The sequence below is a fragment of the Suncus etruscus genome, chromosome 13 (genome assembly GCF_024139225.1).
Source record: "Suncus etruscus isolate mSunEtr1 chromosome 13, mSunEtr1.pri.cur, whole genome shotgun sequence".
In the NCBI taxonomy this organism is placed as follows: domain Eukaryota; kingdom Metazoa; phylum Chordata; class Mammalia; order Eulipotyphla; family Soricidae; genus Suncus; species Suncus etruscus.
The window spans coordinates 38,878,248-38,896,828 of NC_064860.1; the positions used below are offsets into that span (position 1 = coordinate 38,878,248).

The following is an 18,581-nucleotide window of genomic DNA, read 5'->3' on the forward strand; positions in this document are numbered from 1 at the left end:
AGCACCTTATGGTCTCTAGAGCTGCCAGAAGTGAGCTCTGAACACAGAATTAGAATTAGGAGTTAGCCCTGAGCACCACTCACCAGTTGTGGCCCCAAAACAAAAACAGAAAAAGAAAGTTTAAACTTTTAAATGGCTAAATACTGTTATTATGTAACTCTGACTTTAATAACTAAAAAAATAAAATAGGGGCTGAAGTGATAGTACAGCAGGTAGGGGGCTTGCCTTGTGTGCCATGACACAAATTTTGGTCGTTGGCATTCAGCACATATGGTTCCCCCAGCCTGCTAGAAATGATCTCTGAGCACAGGACCAGGAGAAAACCTTTAGTATTACTGGATGTGCTCCCAAAGCAAATAAGCAAAGGAAAAGTAAAATATGATCAATGTGCCAGGTTTTTTAATAACTGCAATGCCAAAGTCAAGGAGGGAGCTCAAAGGACAGGATTGCACAGTTATTACTAGCCTAGGATGGACAGAAGTTTGATCCTTCAGCGTCCCATATGGTCCTCCAAGCCAGGAGCAATTTCTTAGTGCATAAACTTGCAATCTCTAGTGAGCCACAACAAAATATGTACAAACATCTCAGGTAATTTGTGCAATCCTCAATGATCATCATAATTTTGTATGGCCAGACATTTCTACAATTACTACAGACATTGTAGTAATTCATCTCATCAACTTGTGATTATTCATCATGTCAACTTTTCATCAGTTGCACTTTCTCTTAATCTAGTTACTCATCTCTTGGGAAAAAGGGAGTTGTACAATGAGTTGTAAAACTCATTGATCCTTCTGAATTAGTTATAGGCTTCCTGTTTGATGTCATAGTTCCTCAAGTAATATATACAATACTTTTTGGTCAATTGGTTAATCTCATGCATTTTTGCTTCTCTCTCCAAATTATGTTACCATTCCCATTATTATTACTATTAATTACTAGTACTATTATTATTTTTCTGAACCACCTTGAATCCTGCCACCCTACCAGAAGGGGATTCTCTTACTTCAAATAGGGTATGTATTATAACTTGTTCAGTTTTATTAGAGATTCTCACTAAGAATACTTACCTAGTATTTACTGATGGATTACTGATGGGTTACTACAAAATTGAAAATGGAGATAATTAATTTCTAATTCTATCACTAATTAAAACTTTCCTTTAAAAAATAATTTCTTTCTGAGGAAAAAGTCTGCTGTATTTTTGATGACAGAATGTCTCACACTTAGAAACTTAACAATTAGTCTAAGATAAAAAATAACTAAAACAAGTATCCAGATAGCAGATATGCTTCTGTAATAGTAGGTGATTCATTAGAAACATAAAGGGTTTCTGCCCTCTGATAGAAATCTTATAAAAATGCACAAATTAAGGAATATTTAAATTTATTTATTCTTGTTGAGTTGGCTATGGCAAGGATTGAGGTGCTTGCAAATAGAGATAATATGAAAGTTAAATAAATTAGCTAGCAGATCATTTTGTCATGCAAGCAGCCAAAGCCAACAAGTCATGATACTGTCTAATCTTCAAGAGGTAAATCTCTGAACTGAGTTAATAGGTCATTATAAAAATCCACACTAAGTCCCTAATTTGGAAAGAAAATAATGGAAAACTTGTGGTTCGTTTTTTTACCCAGAAATCCTTTCATCTCTAGATGTCCATTTGTCTCACAAGATTATTTCTTAGTGTGTTGCATTCCTTCATTACTCTACTCATCTTGGAAAAGACAAATTTCAAGTGTCTTAAATATACATTAGTGAGGAAACCTTAAAAAGACAACAAAGGAGGCCAGAGGAATAGTACAATGAGTAGGGCCTTGATGCAGCTGACCTGGGTTTGATCCTCAGCATTCCATATGGTTTCCTGAGCACCTCCAGGAATGGTTCATGAGTACAGAGCCAAAATCCTTAATGATTGCCAGGTGTGGCCCAAAAACATAAACAATAAAGATAAATGAGATTTTTATTAATAACTTTATTTAAACACCTTGATTATAAATATGATTGTAGTTGGGTTTCAGTCATATAAGGAATATCCTCCTTCACCAGTGCAACATTCCCATCACCAATGTCCCAAATCTCCCTCCTCCCCATCCCACACCCATCTGTACTCTAGACAGGCTTTCTACTTCCCTCATTTATTCTCATTGTTATGGTAGTTCTCAGTGTATTTATTTCTCTAACTGCACTCACCACTCTTTATTTTTCTTAAAACTCATAGATGAGGGAGACTATTCTGCATCTATCTCTCTCCCTCTGACTTATTTCACTCAGCTTAATAGATTCCATGTATAGAAAAATTTCATGACTTCATCTCTCCTGACAGCTGCATAATATTCCATTGTGTATATGTACCACAGTTTCTTTAGCCATTCATCTGTTAAAGGACATATTGGTTGTTTCCAGAGTCTGACTATTGTAAATAGCATGACAATGAATATAGGTGTGAGGAAGGGATTTTTGTATTGTATTTTTATGTTCCTAGGTTATATCCCTAGGAGTGGCATAGCTGGATCATATGGGAGCTCAATTTCCAGTTTTTGGAGGAATCTCCATACTACTTTCCATAAAAGTTGGCCTAGACGGCATTTCCACCAGCAGTGAATAAGAGATTTATCTTGGGACATATATTATTTATGAGTAATATAACATGAAATAAAAACTAAATAAAAGTGATGGCTAGAAAAAAAGTCTAAACATTTTCATCTGACTCCTATTCTCCTATTCCCCATAGAATTTTTTTCCTTTCTAGTTTCAAAGTTGAAACATTTCCTTGCTGAATTATTTGTCACTAAAACTTCCTTTCAGTATCTAAAACATTGCTTGATTAATTTTGTAATTCCAATCTGGGGTAATTTTACCAGTATGAACTATTATATCTAAGGACCAAGGCAAATTATTTATTGAAACTACTATAAGAGAACTTTAAAGGATTGCCTCTTCTTAAAAATACTATACTGCCACTATTACAGATAAAATTCTGGAAATAGTAAAAGAACCAATAGCATCCTTTGTTAAAATTAGCAAAACTTCTCAGAAAACCTTGAGTTCCCTTGACGAATGGTACTCTCACTAGTCCTTAAGGTCATATAATCAACTTCCCAGAAACAAATAGTTATATCTATAGAATGTTACCGGTAAAGACCATATGTTAAGAAATTTAATTACTAATGTGAATTAGTAATTAGTAATTATCTACTGCACACAGATGTGATAACATATTGCAAGAAATTGAGGTACCAGGTCAAGTCCTATTGAGAAGAAATTAAAGCCTATATACTCCACATAACAATTCTTTTTTTTTTTTTTCATTATTTGTCCTCTTTATTACAAGGTAGGTAACACTATGCTTTTAGGTACTTTCAAATTTTTACAAATAATTTTTAATGAGACCAATGTGAATTACAAGTCTTACACAGTTATATTTAAGGTACATAGTGACAATAAATTATGGCAATTCCCACCACCAGTGTTGACCTCCTTCTGCCCCTATTCCCAGCATGTTTCTCCTATCTCCACCCTTAATTCCCTGGACTGCCAGTGTAACAAGTCCCTTTTGTGTATAACTTGTTACAGTTTGGTCTCTTGATTCTATTGTCGCTGACTTTGGGTTGGGTATTTAGGGCTAATCTTTTTTTTCTTTTTTTTTTTTTCTTTTTTAATTTTGACTCAATGTTCATGAGACTCTTGCCCTGGTACCATCCACTTTTTTTCTCCCTCAATTTATGAGGTAGAACAAACTGATTCATGTTCTATGGTTCTGTTGAAAATAAAAAAAACATTTGGGATGAGCCCCTGTGCAGAAGCTATGAATTTAAATTTAAAAGAAGAAAGAAAAAAAAAAGAAAACAAAACAAAATCAAATTTAAAAAAATGGGGGGTGCTGGTGTGGCAAGTTTGTTTTTGTTTTGTTTTTGCTTGTGTGTGTGTGTGTGTGTGTGTGTGTGTGTGTGTGTGTGTTGCATAGGAACAGTAATTGGAGAAATTAGAAAGGAAATCCCCTTGGTGGATCAGTCCAGGATCTATATATCTGCAACAAATCTGATGGTTTTGCAGTTCAATAATGTTAAGTGGTAGGTCTGGGCCATTTCTGAGAGGGTGTAGAGTGTGGTGTGGTGTGCTACGGTTTCATGAGGGAAAGGAAAACTGCCTCCCAGACATTCTGAGAATGTCACAGAGGTATCAGTTTGGACCAGACTGCCTGGAAAGATTTGGCTAACATTCCTTTCTTTTGGAGTTTGGTAGAAGAGCTGGACTGGCTGCTTTTCTCACATGAAGATGGTATGTGTGGGTAGAGGCTGTAGGCCCCGGCAGGGGTCTCAAACTTGTGGCCTGCGGGCCATTTGCGGCCCTCCGGACAACATTTTGGGCCCTGCCCTAGAGGAATCTCTTTTTTGTTTTGTTTTGTTTTGTTTTGTTTTGTTTTAGTTGTTTGGGTCATACCCCCAATGTTCAAGGCTTACTACTGACTTTGCACTCAAGGATCACCCCGACTTTGCCTCCTACGGCTCCCAGGTAAATTGAGTTTGAGACCCCTGCTAGGGTTTTCTGGTGTTGGGATGGTGTGAGGAAACTCAGTCCATCTCCATTCAGAAAATAATCTCAGAGTTTTCAGTCTGTATTCTGGTTCCACTTCAGAAGGTTCATATCTCATTATTCTTTGAGTTTAGTCATAAAGTTGGGCTGTACGTAGAGTGTAATGCTAGACCAGATTACCTGGGAAGAGTCTGTGACCATGATTTTCTTTATTGACTTACATTTCTTTTGAGAATAAAATGAGTCATGGAGTTGGCTGATGAAATGACATGACTGTGACTGTGGTGTCCAGGGCTTTCAGAAATACAGAGGGTGCAGGGGCAGCCTTCTTCCAACCCCACTGCCCACTCCAAGACCCTGGAGTTCTCAGCTTAAACACATGCAGAGAAGAGGAAAACTGAAATTAAGTGAATACTTCAGAAACACTATCATTAGAACTTTTTCTTTCTTCCTTTCTCCCTCGGTCAGTCACATTAAAGGAAAGTGCTCTACCCACTGTACTATCTTTCTGACGCTCTCACGTTTAATTTTTAAACAGATTTTTGTTGTTGTAATTATACTACTTCTTCCCCACATGTTTGGTAGCTTTTACTAATTAAGTAATCTAAGTCTATTGTTTTTCGGTGGGTAGGTGCTATAATTGAATTTTTTTTATATAACTGCAATTTTAGTTTCTTTAAGAGATATAGATTATTGTACTTCTTGAGAAACTGTTGATTATTTGTGGGTTTTTTGTTTGTTTTTGTTTTTGTTTTTTGGTTTTTGGTTTTTGGGCCACACCATGTGACGCTCTGGGGTTACTCCTGGCTATGCGCTCAGAAGTTGCTCCTGGCTTCTTGGGGGACCATATGGGACGCAGGGGGATCGAACCGCGGTCCGTCCTAGGCTAGCGCAGGCAAGGCAGGCACCTTACCTCCAGTGCCACCGCCCGGCGATTATTTGTGTTTTTTTAAAGTGCCTTTTAAATCTATGTTGTCAAATTTATTCATATAAAGTTGTTAAAATATATTATTCTTGGGACAGGAGCGGTATCGCAGGAGTAGGGCGCTTGCCTTGTATGCAGCTGACCCAGGAAGAACCTCGATTCAATCCCCTGTGTCCCATAGATCCCCCGAGCCAGGAGCGATTTATGAGCGCTTAGCTAGGAGTAACCCCTAGCTATCACCGGGTGTGGCCCACCCCCCAAATTATATTATTCTTGATAGATTAGTAAAGTGAGTAAGTCACTTGCCTTGTATGTTCAATCCCTAGCATCCCATATCATCCCCTGAGTACTGCCACAAGTGATGTTTGAGCACAGAGCCATGAATAAGTCCAGTATCTTCAGGTGAGGTCTAGAAAAACAAAACAAAATATCTTTTGGTACTTTTGGTACACATCATCTCTCTCAGTCCTGATTATTGTAGATATTTAAAGTATATATGATCAATATTATTAAAGGGATTATAAATTTAATTAATCTCTTCAAAGATACCAGCTTTGTTGTTTTCCCTTTCATCTTTCTTTTTATTTATTTTATTGATTGAACAATTATCTTTACTATTGCCTTTTTTCTTATTTTGAGTTCCACTTCTTTTCAGCTTCTAAACATAGGAGCTGAGGAAATTGATTTGAGATCTTATTTTCTTAAGTGTTAAGCACTATGTTTCTTTTGAAGTACTGTCTTATAATACAACATTTGATAAATTTGATTTTTATTTTCATTAAATTCAAAAGACATTTTATTTTTGTTTTGATTTTTATTTGATTAATATACTATTTAACAGTATATGATTCTCTCCCTTAAAGTTTGAGGGATCTTTCTAAAATTTATTATGCTGTTGACTTAATTTGATTACTATGCGGGCAGGTAATATATCATTTAACCAAAATAGCTTAAATCCATTTGAATTTATTGACACATTTTAATGGTTCAGATTATCAGCCAGAGTGATGAAAATTGTATATATACTTGAGAAGCCAGTGTAGTGTTGAAAGAGTAGCCTGTAAATCATGACTAATCTTTCAACATCAAACAATCATGCCAGATGGTTGTGTTATTCATGTCTATTATAGCTGCTAATTTTCTGACCAATTGTATGGCTTATAATTTTCAGGTAGGGGCATTGAACTCTCTGACTTTATTTGTGTATATTTTTATTTCAAATTGCAGATGTGGTAGGTTTTTTATTTTGTGTGTTTTGTTTTGTATTGTATTGTTTTTGGGCCGCAGGCAGCTGCTCTCAGAAATTACTCCTGGTAGGCTTCAGGAGTCCATATGGGATGCTGGGGATCAGTCCCTGATTGGCCACATGCAAGGCAAATGCCCTATCCACTGTGGTATTGCTCTAGACCCTTTTTTTTTTATTTTGAAGCTTTCTTATTAGGCATACATTTTTATAATTATTATATCCTTTAGAGTTAGCTATCCTTTTACTATACCATAATGCTACTCATTATCCCTAAAAATGTCCTTTGCTCTAAAATAAATTTAATATAATCTTAATAAAAAAACTGCAGATTTTTTATTTTATTTTTTATTTTTAATAATTTATTTAAGCACACTGAATACAAAATTGTTGATAATTGAGTTTCTGTCATAGAATGTACACTACTATTCCTACCACCAATGTCCCCAGTTTCCCTCCCACACCTGCCTCCACCTACCTCTGGAGCAAGCATTTTACTTCTCTCTTTTCTTTTTGACACAGTGGTTTGCACTATTGTTAATGAAGGGGTACCATGCATGTAACTTTACCCCTTTTAGTAAGCCACCCAGTTTCATTGACTAGTATATACATCATATAAAATATATTACATATAGTTTTGGAATTTTAGAATTACTGCTATTTTATATTTAACATGTGATTTTTCTTACAGTAAAAATTTTAGGGGCTGAAGCGATAGCACAGCGGAAGGGCATTCACCTTACACGGGCAGATCCAGGACAAACCTTGGTTCAATCCCTGGGTGTCCCATATGCTCCCTTGAGCCAGGAGCAATGTCTGAGTGCATAGCCAGGAGTAACCCCTGAGCATCACCTGGTGTGGCCCCCCCAAAAAAAAACAAACAAAAAAAGAAATTTAAAATAACCTATAAAAATCTCTGCCTTTTAATTGGTTATCTTTAAACTATTTACCTTTAATGTGATATATAATTGATATGAGCCTATCATCCTGACAATTGTTTTTTATTTTCCATATCTATTGTTTATTTAACTTTTTTTCTTTTTTTTTAATTTTTAATATATTTTATTTAAACACCTTGATTACATACATGATTGTGTTTGGGTTTCAGTTTATTTAACTTTTTACTTATTTTTAGATTAATCAAATATCTTATAATCTCTTATAATATCCCTTTTATAAATTTCTTCTTTTAAAGATAGAACTCTTATTATTTTAGTAATAAATTCAGTTTTAAGTATATATATATTTATAGTATATATATTTATAGCAATCTACTTTCAAATAATATTTTAACATTTTAATAGTAATATGAGAACCTTACAATAATATACTTACATTTTTCTCCTCTGGCACTGATGCTTTTATTGAATGTATTTTATTTTTATAAATATTATGAACCCCATAAATAATTTTTATATTTGTTTAAATATCAAATTATCTTTAAAATAAATTTAAACAATGAGAATGATATATATTAACCTCTACTGCTATTTCTAATGCTCTCATTGTATGGACTCAGGCTTTCAGTTCTGATGTCATTTTTTTCCTTCTGTTTGAGATAACTACTTTAATAATTTTCATAATAAGACTCTGTTGGTTGTAAATGATCTCATTGTGTGTGAAATAATCTTTTTTATTCCTTATTAAAAACTTTTTGAAGGATATAGAAATATACTTTTTTCCAGTACACTTAAGATTTTTTCCTTTCAGCACACCAAAGATGTCTCATTGTCATATTGCTTGTAATGTTTTTATTTTTTGCCTTTTGTTGGGGGGCATAATTGGCTATGCAGAGACTACAATAGATATGGTGATTAGGGGTCATTACACTGAGGTGCTATGCAGAAGTAGAAATTGAACTTGGACATCCTTCATGGAAACCATGTACTCTAGTCCTTTGACACACCTGCCTAGTTGTTAATATTTAAAATGTTAAAATAAAAGCTTTTAATATTTAAAATAAATTATATTACCTTAATTTTACTCTATATGTAATACATCTTCCCTCTAATTTCTTTTTAAAATATTTATTTACTGAGTAAATAAGTATTTATTTAAAATATTTATTCACTGAGTCTTTTGACTATTTTTTGTAACTTATGTATGTTTTTCATAGTTCTTGCATTAATATTTTGTTGATCTCCTAGTAGGCAGATTTGTGGATTGAAAAAGATGCTGAAAGAGTAAATTAGTGATGGGAACTTATGGAAGTTTGCCTTAGTCATGCATAATGTTCAATATCAATGAAATAAGAATAAAGTCATTGCTGAGGATATGGAAGAGGAGATATAGAAGAGTAGAAGAGGTATGACTGTTGTTAACTAGTAGAGTAAAACTATCAGCCAAGCAGGGGAATATAGAATATTTTCAGGTCTCTTTAAAACATCATTTTAAATTAGTGATCATGAAGTTAAAGTCAGCATCATTGGGCATTTTCTTCTGCCAGTTTTAGTTGCAAGTGTTCAGGAGCTACTTTAGTATGATGCTGGGATGCCCAGGATTGGGGTTTTGTCAAGTTTTAAAGCAACTCAGAAAGAAGCAGAGTTGTAAAGGATGATTTCATTGATTGACCATTGAGTATAGGTGACATTTCTTTGCGTCTAGAGAAGTGTTAAGTTTCTATCTACTGATCTAGCGATGTGTCTTAACAGCAGAAACTCCGGAGACGACAGACAATTCTTTTATTGAAGCAATCAACCTAATTTCAAGCGAAATGTTCTGGGAAGTCCTAAGTATAGTTTATGAAGTGTTACCTGCCCCGATTCCAGTCTGTTAGGGCAGTCTTCTTGACACTAAGCTTCTTCTCCTCTATATATCCAGTGGACTTCTTTTGTTTTAATAAAAAAAATAATGTCTTTATGTAAGCACCATGATTACAAACATGTTTGTAGTTGGGTTTCAGTTATAAAAAAGAACACCCTCCCCTTCACCAGTGCCACCTTCCCACCACCAATTCCCATATCTCCCTCCTTCCCTACCCCCTGCCTGTATTCCAGCAGGCATTCTACTTCTCTCACTCATTATCATTGTCATGATAGTTGTCAGTGTAATTATAAATTATAAATAATTATTATTTCTCTAACTGAACTCAACACTCTTTGTGGTGAGCTTCCTATCCTGGGCCGGTGTAATGACATTGATAGACAATAGAGATGAGGGCTGGAAGGATTGGCCAGTGGACTTCTTTTCTTTTGCACTTGCCACACACACTTTTACAAGCAGGACTCACCGCAGGAACATTCTACCCTTTCCTTACTCATCCTTGTTCTCTCTCAGCTTTTCAGAATAATTCAAATGATCCTCTAAACTTAGACTCAAGTTAGCATGCTGAATTCTTAGAGACTGTCAGCTTCAATTTTGGCTTTGATGGTTAGAGGCTATTATTATTCAGCATCCTTCCTGAGAACCAAAAACTTGAATCTAGCACCGTCTGGCACATTGGTAGGTGGTGACATTTTTGGATAAAGAGGTAAAGGCAACTGATATATATGTGACGACCGGTATGGCAACAGGTTTCCTTTGGTGAACTCATAATAAAGTATGTAATGTTAAAAACCCTACAAAGCTTTATCCAGAGATCTGCAGAAGGATCTCAGGGTAAAGCCAGGATATGCAAGACAGGGGGTTTTATTTTTATTTGTTTATTTCTTTTTAGTGAAGCCAGATAGTTTATAGTGAAAGAAATTTACTTAGTAAAATGCGAGGGAAGCTTCCTTCCTTCCTTCATGTTTCTATCTTTGTTCCTTTCTCTCTTTCCTCCCCTTATTTCTCCTTTCTTTCACCTTCTTCCGTCCTTCCTCCCTCCTTCCTTTCTCCCTTTCTCCTTCCCTCCCTTCCTCCTTTCTTTCCTATCTTCCCTTCTTTTCTTCCTCTCTTCTTTTCTCTCTTCTCTTTCCTTTTTTCCCCTCCCTCCCTCCCTCCCTCCCTCCCTCCCTCCCTCCCTCCTTCCTTCCTTCCTTCCTTCCTTCCTTCCTTCCTTCCTTCCTTCCTTCCTTCCTTCCTTCCTTCCTTCCTTCCTTCCTTCCTTCCTTCCTTCTTCCTTCTTCCTTCCTTCCACCCACCCACCACAGAGAATCCTAGTCTCAAACATGCAAGGCAGGTGCTCTACTGCTAAGCTCCTCAAACCTTTGTGTGTGTGATTGTCTATGACACACCTGATTTAGAAATAAATAAAAGAAAAAATGCGAGGAAAGAGAAAGGATACGGATATGCAATGCAGAGAGGACTCAGGCTTGAATGAACTAAGCAGAACCTTATAAACCCCAGAACCTCAACCAGGTTTCGGGAGGCGCCTGCGCACTGGCTCCACCGGAAATACGCAATGGACTGGGGGCGGGGTTTCGGTAACCCAGGCAACAGCCCGGAAGCGGCGGGCAGCGTTCCCCAGTGGCGGGTCGAGCGGTTTCTGCATCCTGAAGTTTTCTAAAAGTGCGGTGGAGGCAGCGGTCAGGAAAGCCGCCAGGCAGGTGCGGTGACGGAGCTGCAGGAGCCGAGCGGGAAGAACAGTTTTGGGGTCCCCACTCTCCTCTTTGTCTCCGGGCCCCAGGGTGGAGGAAAGCGCGCGCGGAAGGTGCTGGGGACGCGCTCACTCCCGTTAGGAGCACCCACCCCGCGAGTGCGCGTGCGCGGCACTTTTGGGCACTTCTGCACTGAGCTAGGAGTTGGAGGAGAATCCTAATTGTTAGCTTGCAAGAAATTTATAGACTAGCAAGTTGGAGACCGGATCCCCCAGAGTGTTTGGGGACTCACTGGGAGGGTCCATGGATAGAGAGCAAAGAGTTAGTCTGGAAGAGCTTCTGGAAGGAGTTTTGGGGAGTGAAGGGGAGATATCCAGGTGGAGGAGAGAAAGCTCAGTTGAATGGAGTTCTAGGAAAGGTGTAGACAATGGTTGGAACTAACTTGAAAGTGAAGAGGTAAATGTGAGAGGCGATATATACCTTCAAGAATTTAGTATCTCAGAATTTTGACATATATTTGGAAACAAACAAAAAGGCCTGAAAACTAGCGAGCTAGGCAGGAGCAGTGGATGAGCTGAGTCCAGCATCCCTCTGGAGATGGGCGGCAAGATCAGATAGGTTGTGTGGTTTTGAGAAAGAAAATGAAGGGTTGAGAACTGTACTTGATCCCCACTTTATTTCTTTTATTGAATAATTGTGGTAGGTTTTATTATGTCAGGCTCGCTTCCTTCTCTCTCCCTTCCCCAGTGGAGCGTTCAGTTTTAAAAAAGCTATAAAAAAGAAAAAGTGCATTGCCGAAAAACAGGGCCAGATAGCAACAGTTGTTTGGCGAAATATGATATATTGATTCATGCCTCGTTGGATTGATTGATGGGTCAGTGTTTGCAAACGGTTCTCTGGTCTCTCTCCCTCTGTGGTCGGAAGAAGATGGGTGCCACACAGGGGCCTGGAGCAGAGAGGTTCAGTGCTAGACGCAGGCTACCTGCCTGGGGCTTTACTTCTGTACTCACTCCATCCCAGTGCTGTTTCTCTGATCAGTTTTTCACTAGATAGAAAAGATTTGCGAAATCGTCTAATTCTGTGGCTTCTAGGGGCCTGGAACATATTCAAATTGCTATGGCTCATATGACCATTATCACATCCCAGACTATTCTCTCCCCCTCTCAAAAAGACATTTATAATAGGTTAGGACGATCAATTGGGCTTTTCCTTTAGCAGCACTTTCCATTTCTTCTACCATGCAAGCACTAATCTGTTTTATACATATATAGCTTTGCTTATAAAAGCATTATCTTATTTAAGGAAATAATGAAGTATATGACATTTGTTGCCAGGCTTTTTTCTTAGGATAATAGTATCAAGATTTATCTATTTTATTAGTAGTTATCTGTACTTTATTTTTTATTTAGTCAAATACCATTCCATTGTGTGGATGCACCATGTTTTATTTATCCATTTATTAGTTGTAGATATTTCCAGTTTTTTTGGGGAGGGGAGTGGGGATCACACCCGGCAGCGCTCAGGGGTTACTCCTGGCTCTATGCTCAGAAATCGCTCTTAGCAGGCTTGGGGGACCATATAGGATGCCAGGATCTTGAACCACAGTCCTTCTGTATGCAAGCCAGGTCTTTTTTTTTTGGTTTTTGGGTCACACCCTGCAGCACTCAGTGGTTACTCCTGGCTCTACGCTCAGAAATAGCTCCTGGCAGGCTCGGAGGACCATATGGGATGCTGGGATTCAAACCACCATCCTTCTGCATTCAAGACCTTTTCTCCATGCTTATTTCTCCAGCCCCATGACTTCATTTTTTATAAAATGTCATGTAGTATTTTATTGTGTAGATGTATCATAATTTCTCTATCTACTCATCCAGAGGAGCTTTTATAGGGTTCATCCAAATAGGGTTTTCTGGAGTTTTGCACACCTGAAAATTAACATGGATATTGTCACAGGAAAACTTTGCACTGTTGATGATCTTCTCTGTCCTGGATTCTAGAGTTATTAATATGATTAGCTAATGCTTTCTTTACTGCTATTACTTCAACTGTCAATGTCATCATCATCATCATATTACTCTAATAAACTTAAATATTGTCTTCTGACTTATATGTGACTAATCTTGTATGTGAATTATAAATTCTGAAATTCTATATTATGTTGAAAGAATGAAAATGATTGACACACAGGAGAGGCTTAAGGGCAGACTCTGAGAAAAAGTTGCTTTTTTGTTACAAGAGTACATCGAGTATTTTAAGATAATTTAGAGTAAAAGGGTCAGGTAAAATTTTATAGTGAGATATATAAAGGTGTTCTAGACTAGGGATTGTGTGGTCCTTTTTATTTATTTATTTATTTATTTTATATATTTGGACCTCCCGAGTGGTACTCAGGAGGTCTGGGGCCTTTTCAGGGGATCCTAGTGGTTCTTGGGGACTATGGGTCCTAGGGAATCCAGCAAGGATTGGCTGCACCTTAATGGTACTATTTTTCTAGGAACATCCACACCCCCCGCCCCCCGTAAGTTACTTTTTAAAGGTTCTGTTGCCTACAGTTTAGGGAATATGAAATCTTTTCTAATTTGGTATATTTAGTCTCACTATCTTAAGAGTGTTGACCAGGGCCCGGAGAGATAGCACAGTGGTGTTTGCGTTGCAAGCATGGACCAAAGGTGGTTGGTTCAAATCCCGGTGTCCCATATGGTCCCCCGTGGCTGCCAGGAGCTATTTCTGAGCAGACAGCCAGGAGTAACCCCTGAGCACAGCCCGGTGTGACCCAAAAACCAAAAAAAAAAAAAAAAAAAAGAGTGTTGACCAAAGGGCTGAAGTAGGGCACTTGCCTTGCACTCAGCCAACATGAATTCAATCCATGGAACCCTATATAGTGCCCTCTTTTGAGTGCAGAGCCAGGAGTAAGCTCTGCTGAACACTGCTGGGTATGGTCCCCACCCAAAAAACATGGTTTGGCAATTCCCATCCTAAAATTCTAAAATGTAGTATAAATAATCACCATCACTTATACTGTGAAAAATATATCAGAAATTACTTAATTCATGAGTCATCTTCATTTTTTAAAATAAAAGGGGCTGGAGCAGTGGCGCTAGGGGTAAGACATCTCCTTGCCCACACTAGCCTAGGATGGTCTGTGGTTCAATCTCCTGGCATCCCATATGATCCCCCAAACCAGGAGCGATTTCTGAGTACATAACAAGGAGTAATCCCTGAGCATCACTGGGTGTGGCTCCCCAAAAGCCCCCCCAAAATAAGTAAAAATAAATAAAAATATGCTTTATTTGAAGGTACTGAAGAAGAGGATAAGAAAGGCAAAGTTTAGGGGCAGAGTGATAGCACAGCGGTAGGGCATTTGCCTTGCACACGCCTGACCCAGGATGCACGCAGCTGACCCAGGATGGACATGGATTTGATTCCCGGCATCCCATATGGTCCCCTGAGCCAGGAGTCATTTCTGAGTGCAGAGTCATGAGTAACTCCTGAGCATCGCTGGGTCTGGCTCAAAAAAAAAAAAAAAAAAAAAGGAAGGGAAAGAGTAATGTACTCAAGAAAGAATGTGGGCTTCTCCAAAGGTGGAGAGAGTCCCAGTACACAACCCAGCTTGAAAGTAGGAAAGTCCACATCTCAAGAGGGGAGATGATGGCATGTGCTTGTGGGGCCTTGACCCAGGGAGCACATATGCCACATTTATTTTTTGATTTTTGAGGCCATGCTCAGTGCTCAGGGGTTACTTCTGGCCTTGTATTTAGGGATCATTCCTGGCAGTTCCATATAGGATGCCAGGGATTGAACCTGAGCTAGCCAGTGTGCAAGGCTAGTGCCTTGCCCACTGTGCTCTCTCTCCCATATCTCCTTCTCCTTCCCTCTCTCCAGGTATCTAAAATTTTAACCACCTTTGTTTTAAGGTAAGCACATATGTTAGAGTGCTTGCTTTTTTTTGTGTGTGGGGGTCACACCCAGCAGCCTCAGGGGTTACTCCTGACTCTATGCTCAGAAATCACTCATGGCAGGTTCGGGGGACCATATAGGATGCCAGTATTCGAACCACCTACCTTCTGTATGCAAGGCAAACACCTTACCTCAATACTATCTCTCCGGCCCCTGAGAGTGCTTGCTTTTAAAAGAATCAATTCTGCTGTTTCTTCCTACATTAATATTGTTAGGTTCAACTGACATTTTCTTTATTAATTGTGAGCTCATATAAAAGATGACAGTTCTTATAATTACCACCCTAACTCTCTACTTAAGTCACAATTTCTACACACCCTGATTTCTTTGTTAAGTAAATGTATGTAAATATTGACTTGAACTCATCATAATTATCACTATCAACTTTCTATTTATTGTAAAGAAATAAAATATTTTGATAGTTTTTTTTGCCCTTTTATTGTGTTTAGTTTCTAATTAAGTTCTTTAAAATTATTTTGAGGGATGTCTTTGTTCCTTCTGGTGATGCTTTATTATTATTATTATTATTATTATTATTGTACTTTGAAAGTGGACTATGGTTATTATTCTTAGATGTCATTGGTCAGAGTGAACCGTTATGGTGCTCGGGGAGGAGGAAAGAAAACAATGAAAGTAAAGAAGAAGAAACCATCAGTGAAACAAGAATGGGATGTAAGTTCCATTGGGCAATAAGCATGAAACATTAGTGTGTATGAAAAATTGTTGAGAATGGTGCATTGAATAGAGTGTCAGATGTAATATGGTGGAATGGGATTCTAAGAGTGTTAGAATGGGCCTTAGTGGGATGGGTGGAATCCTTTGGAGGAGGTTTTTAGAGTACACATACAGCTCTGACCTATACTTTCTTTGAAGAACTGGAATTTTAAAGGAGAAGGTTAGGAAAAAAATTCTAAATCTCCCCCATCACCACATTGAGAATTCTCTTCTTTAAGGCAGCTTGTAACATTGAAGTCTATTTTTCATTTTTTTTTTTTTTACCAGGATGCAGTTTTTAAAAGATTTTTCCATGGCAACTAATGAGATCTTGATTTAGTGAATCACATTTTAAGCTAAAGTGGGCAATACTTGTTATTTTACTCTTTGAATTGTTTGTTGTTCACCTCCAGAGGTGGTTAAATTTCAGTATAAAGATTTTCATTTCAGATTTAAAAATAACATAAAAGATTCTCATTCCATATAACAAATATCTGGGATATGTGATTTTCTGACTTCTACCCTAATAATCTTTTTTAGCAGCTTGATACTTGAGTTTGCACCATGAGACTTTAGGTGCTTTTTATTATTGTTGTGTAGAGTGAATATTCAGGGACTAATTTGATCTCTAAGATGGTATCCCTGAGGATTTAATTCTACATTGTAACAGACCATCAAAGCCAGATATCCTAAGCAAATTGACAGCCTTTGGAAATGAAATAAGGGGATTTCTCTGTGTTTAAATTGCTTGATGCTGGGGCCGGAGAGATAGCATGGAGGTAAGGCGTTTGCCTTTCATGCAGGAGGTTATCGGTTCGAATCCCGGCTCCCATATGGTCCCCCGTGCCTGCCAGGAACAATTTCTGAGCCTGGAGCCAGGAATAATCCCTGAGCACTGCCAGGTGTGACCCAAAAACCACACACACACAAAAAAAATTGCTTGATGCTATCTGATGACTCAAAAATATTATAAGGATGTGATTCTAATGAAGAGAAATGATTAAAAAGGAAAAAGCATTGATAACGCTAATATTGCTTTCAGATTAGTTATTTTGGGAAGTTCAATATTTATTCTGATGTGCTGCTTTTAATTGAAACTTAATTGAAATTCTTTTTTGTTGTTGTTGTTTTGGGCCACACCCGTTTGATGCTCAGGGGTTACTCCTGGCTAAGCGCTCAGAAATTGCCCCTGGCTTGGGAGGACCATATGGGATGCCGGGGGATCGAACCACTGTCCTTCCTTGGCTAGCACTTGCAAGGCAGACACCTTACCTCTAGCGCCACCTCACCGGCCCCTAATTGAAATTCTTTTTTTTTTTTTATTTTTGGGCCACACCTAGCGGTACTCAGGGGTTACTCCTGGCTGTCTGCTCAGAAATACTCCTGGCAGGCACGGGGGACCATATGGGACACCGGGATTCGAACCAACCACCTTTGGTCCTAGATCGGCTGCTTACAAGGCAAACGCCGCTGTGCTATCTCTCCGGGTTAATTGAAACTTATGTTTGAAATTATATTTAGAACCTCCTTCATTTTACTGTTTATTATCTCCAATATTGGAAAAACCTTTTGTTCTTTTAAAGTAAACTAAACATAAAAGTAGTAGTTATAAATAATTTGGAATGACTGATAAATGAGGGGAAAAAGAGCATGCATGACTTTTAATAAAAATAGTAAAATATTTTTTAGAAGTGGTTTGTAAATTGGAGTTAAGAACACAATTTTAGCAGGAAATAGTTTTATACAGTAGCATTATTGGTATAAAATTTTCTCCCATGAGAACTAATTTTTAAAATATTCAGTTTTTGAATTTTATTTTAATTATTAAAACAGCCCAAAGCCACATATACTTCTTGAAATTAATATAAAAGGGACACTATCAGTGTAGAAAGGCCTTGAGCTAACTGTAAATTGTTGGCCTAAAAGTATAGTTTTTTTTTTTTACTACATTAGCTGTTTCATTTGAGTTCTTCTTTTATAATTCTCTTAGAGATCAAATTCTAACCTATTTTTATTTCTTACCTTATCAAATCTGTTTAACAGATTTAAGAGGTCACATTGGAAAGGTTTAAATTGCTGGGTTACTGCCTCAAGCTAGGTAGGCTGTTTATTATTTAATTTGAAGGGCTAATCTGCTTTATGGAATAATATTAATGCTACCTCTGCAGTTGTGTGGTGGGGTAGCCTGCAATGCTGGTTTAGTGCCTTTTTAGTTGTGACTGTTCTCAAATATAATGTCTCATTTGGTAGGTTCTATGTTTATGGTATTTGCAGGGACACAAATTAAGCCTTTTTATTAATATCACACTTCATCTTTTAGGAATCAATAGAGTTGTCTCAATTGAAGTACAACTTGAGAATCACAATTTTATTTTATTTTATTTTATTTATTTTTTGGTTTTTGAGTCACACCCGGCAGCGCTCAGGGATTACTCCTGGCTCTACGCTCAGAAATCACTCCTGGCAGGCTTGGTGGACCATATGGGATGCCAGGATTCGAACCACTGTCCTTCTGCATGCAAAACAAACACCTTACCTCCATGCTATCTCTCCGGCCCCAAGAGAACCACAATTTTAGTTAAACTTGTGCATCTTGAGTCAGATACTAGCCTGTTTTATTATTTATTTTAATATAATATACAACTGCCAGTGTGAATTAAATATTTTCTAAAATCAGTTTATTTTCTATGAGATATTTAAGAGTTATTCATGTCAGTATTTAAATTGAGAATACTAATTTATGGAAATA

At 37.6% G+C, this 18,581-nt stretch overlaps 2 protein-coding genes across 2 annotated transcripts in view; both read left to right on the forward strand.

The window, feature by feature from the left end:
* Positions 1–18,581, forward strand: part of USF3 (upstream transcription factor family member 3) — an 869,396-nt gene that overhangs the window by 182,297 nt on the left and 668,518 nt on the right. The gene's annotated exons all lie outside the window — the stretch shown is intronic.
* Positions 11,108–18,581, forward strand: part of SPICE1 (spindle and centriole associated protein 1) — a 46,846-nt gene continuing 39,372 nt past the window's right edge. Inside the window, exons 1-2 of the mRNA XM_049785849.1 lie at positions 11,108–11,170; positions 15,692–15,790. Of these exons, the coding sequence (XP_049641806.1) occupies positions 15,692–15,790 (99 nt within the window). The 5' untranslated portion in view covers positions 11,108–11,170. The remainder of the gene's footprint in view (positions 11,171–15,691; positions 15,791–18,581) is intronic.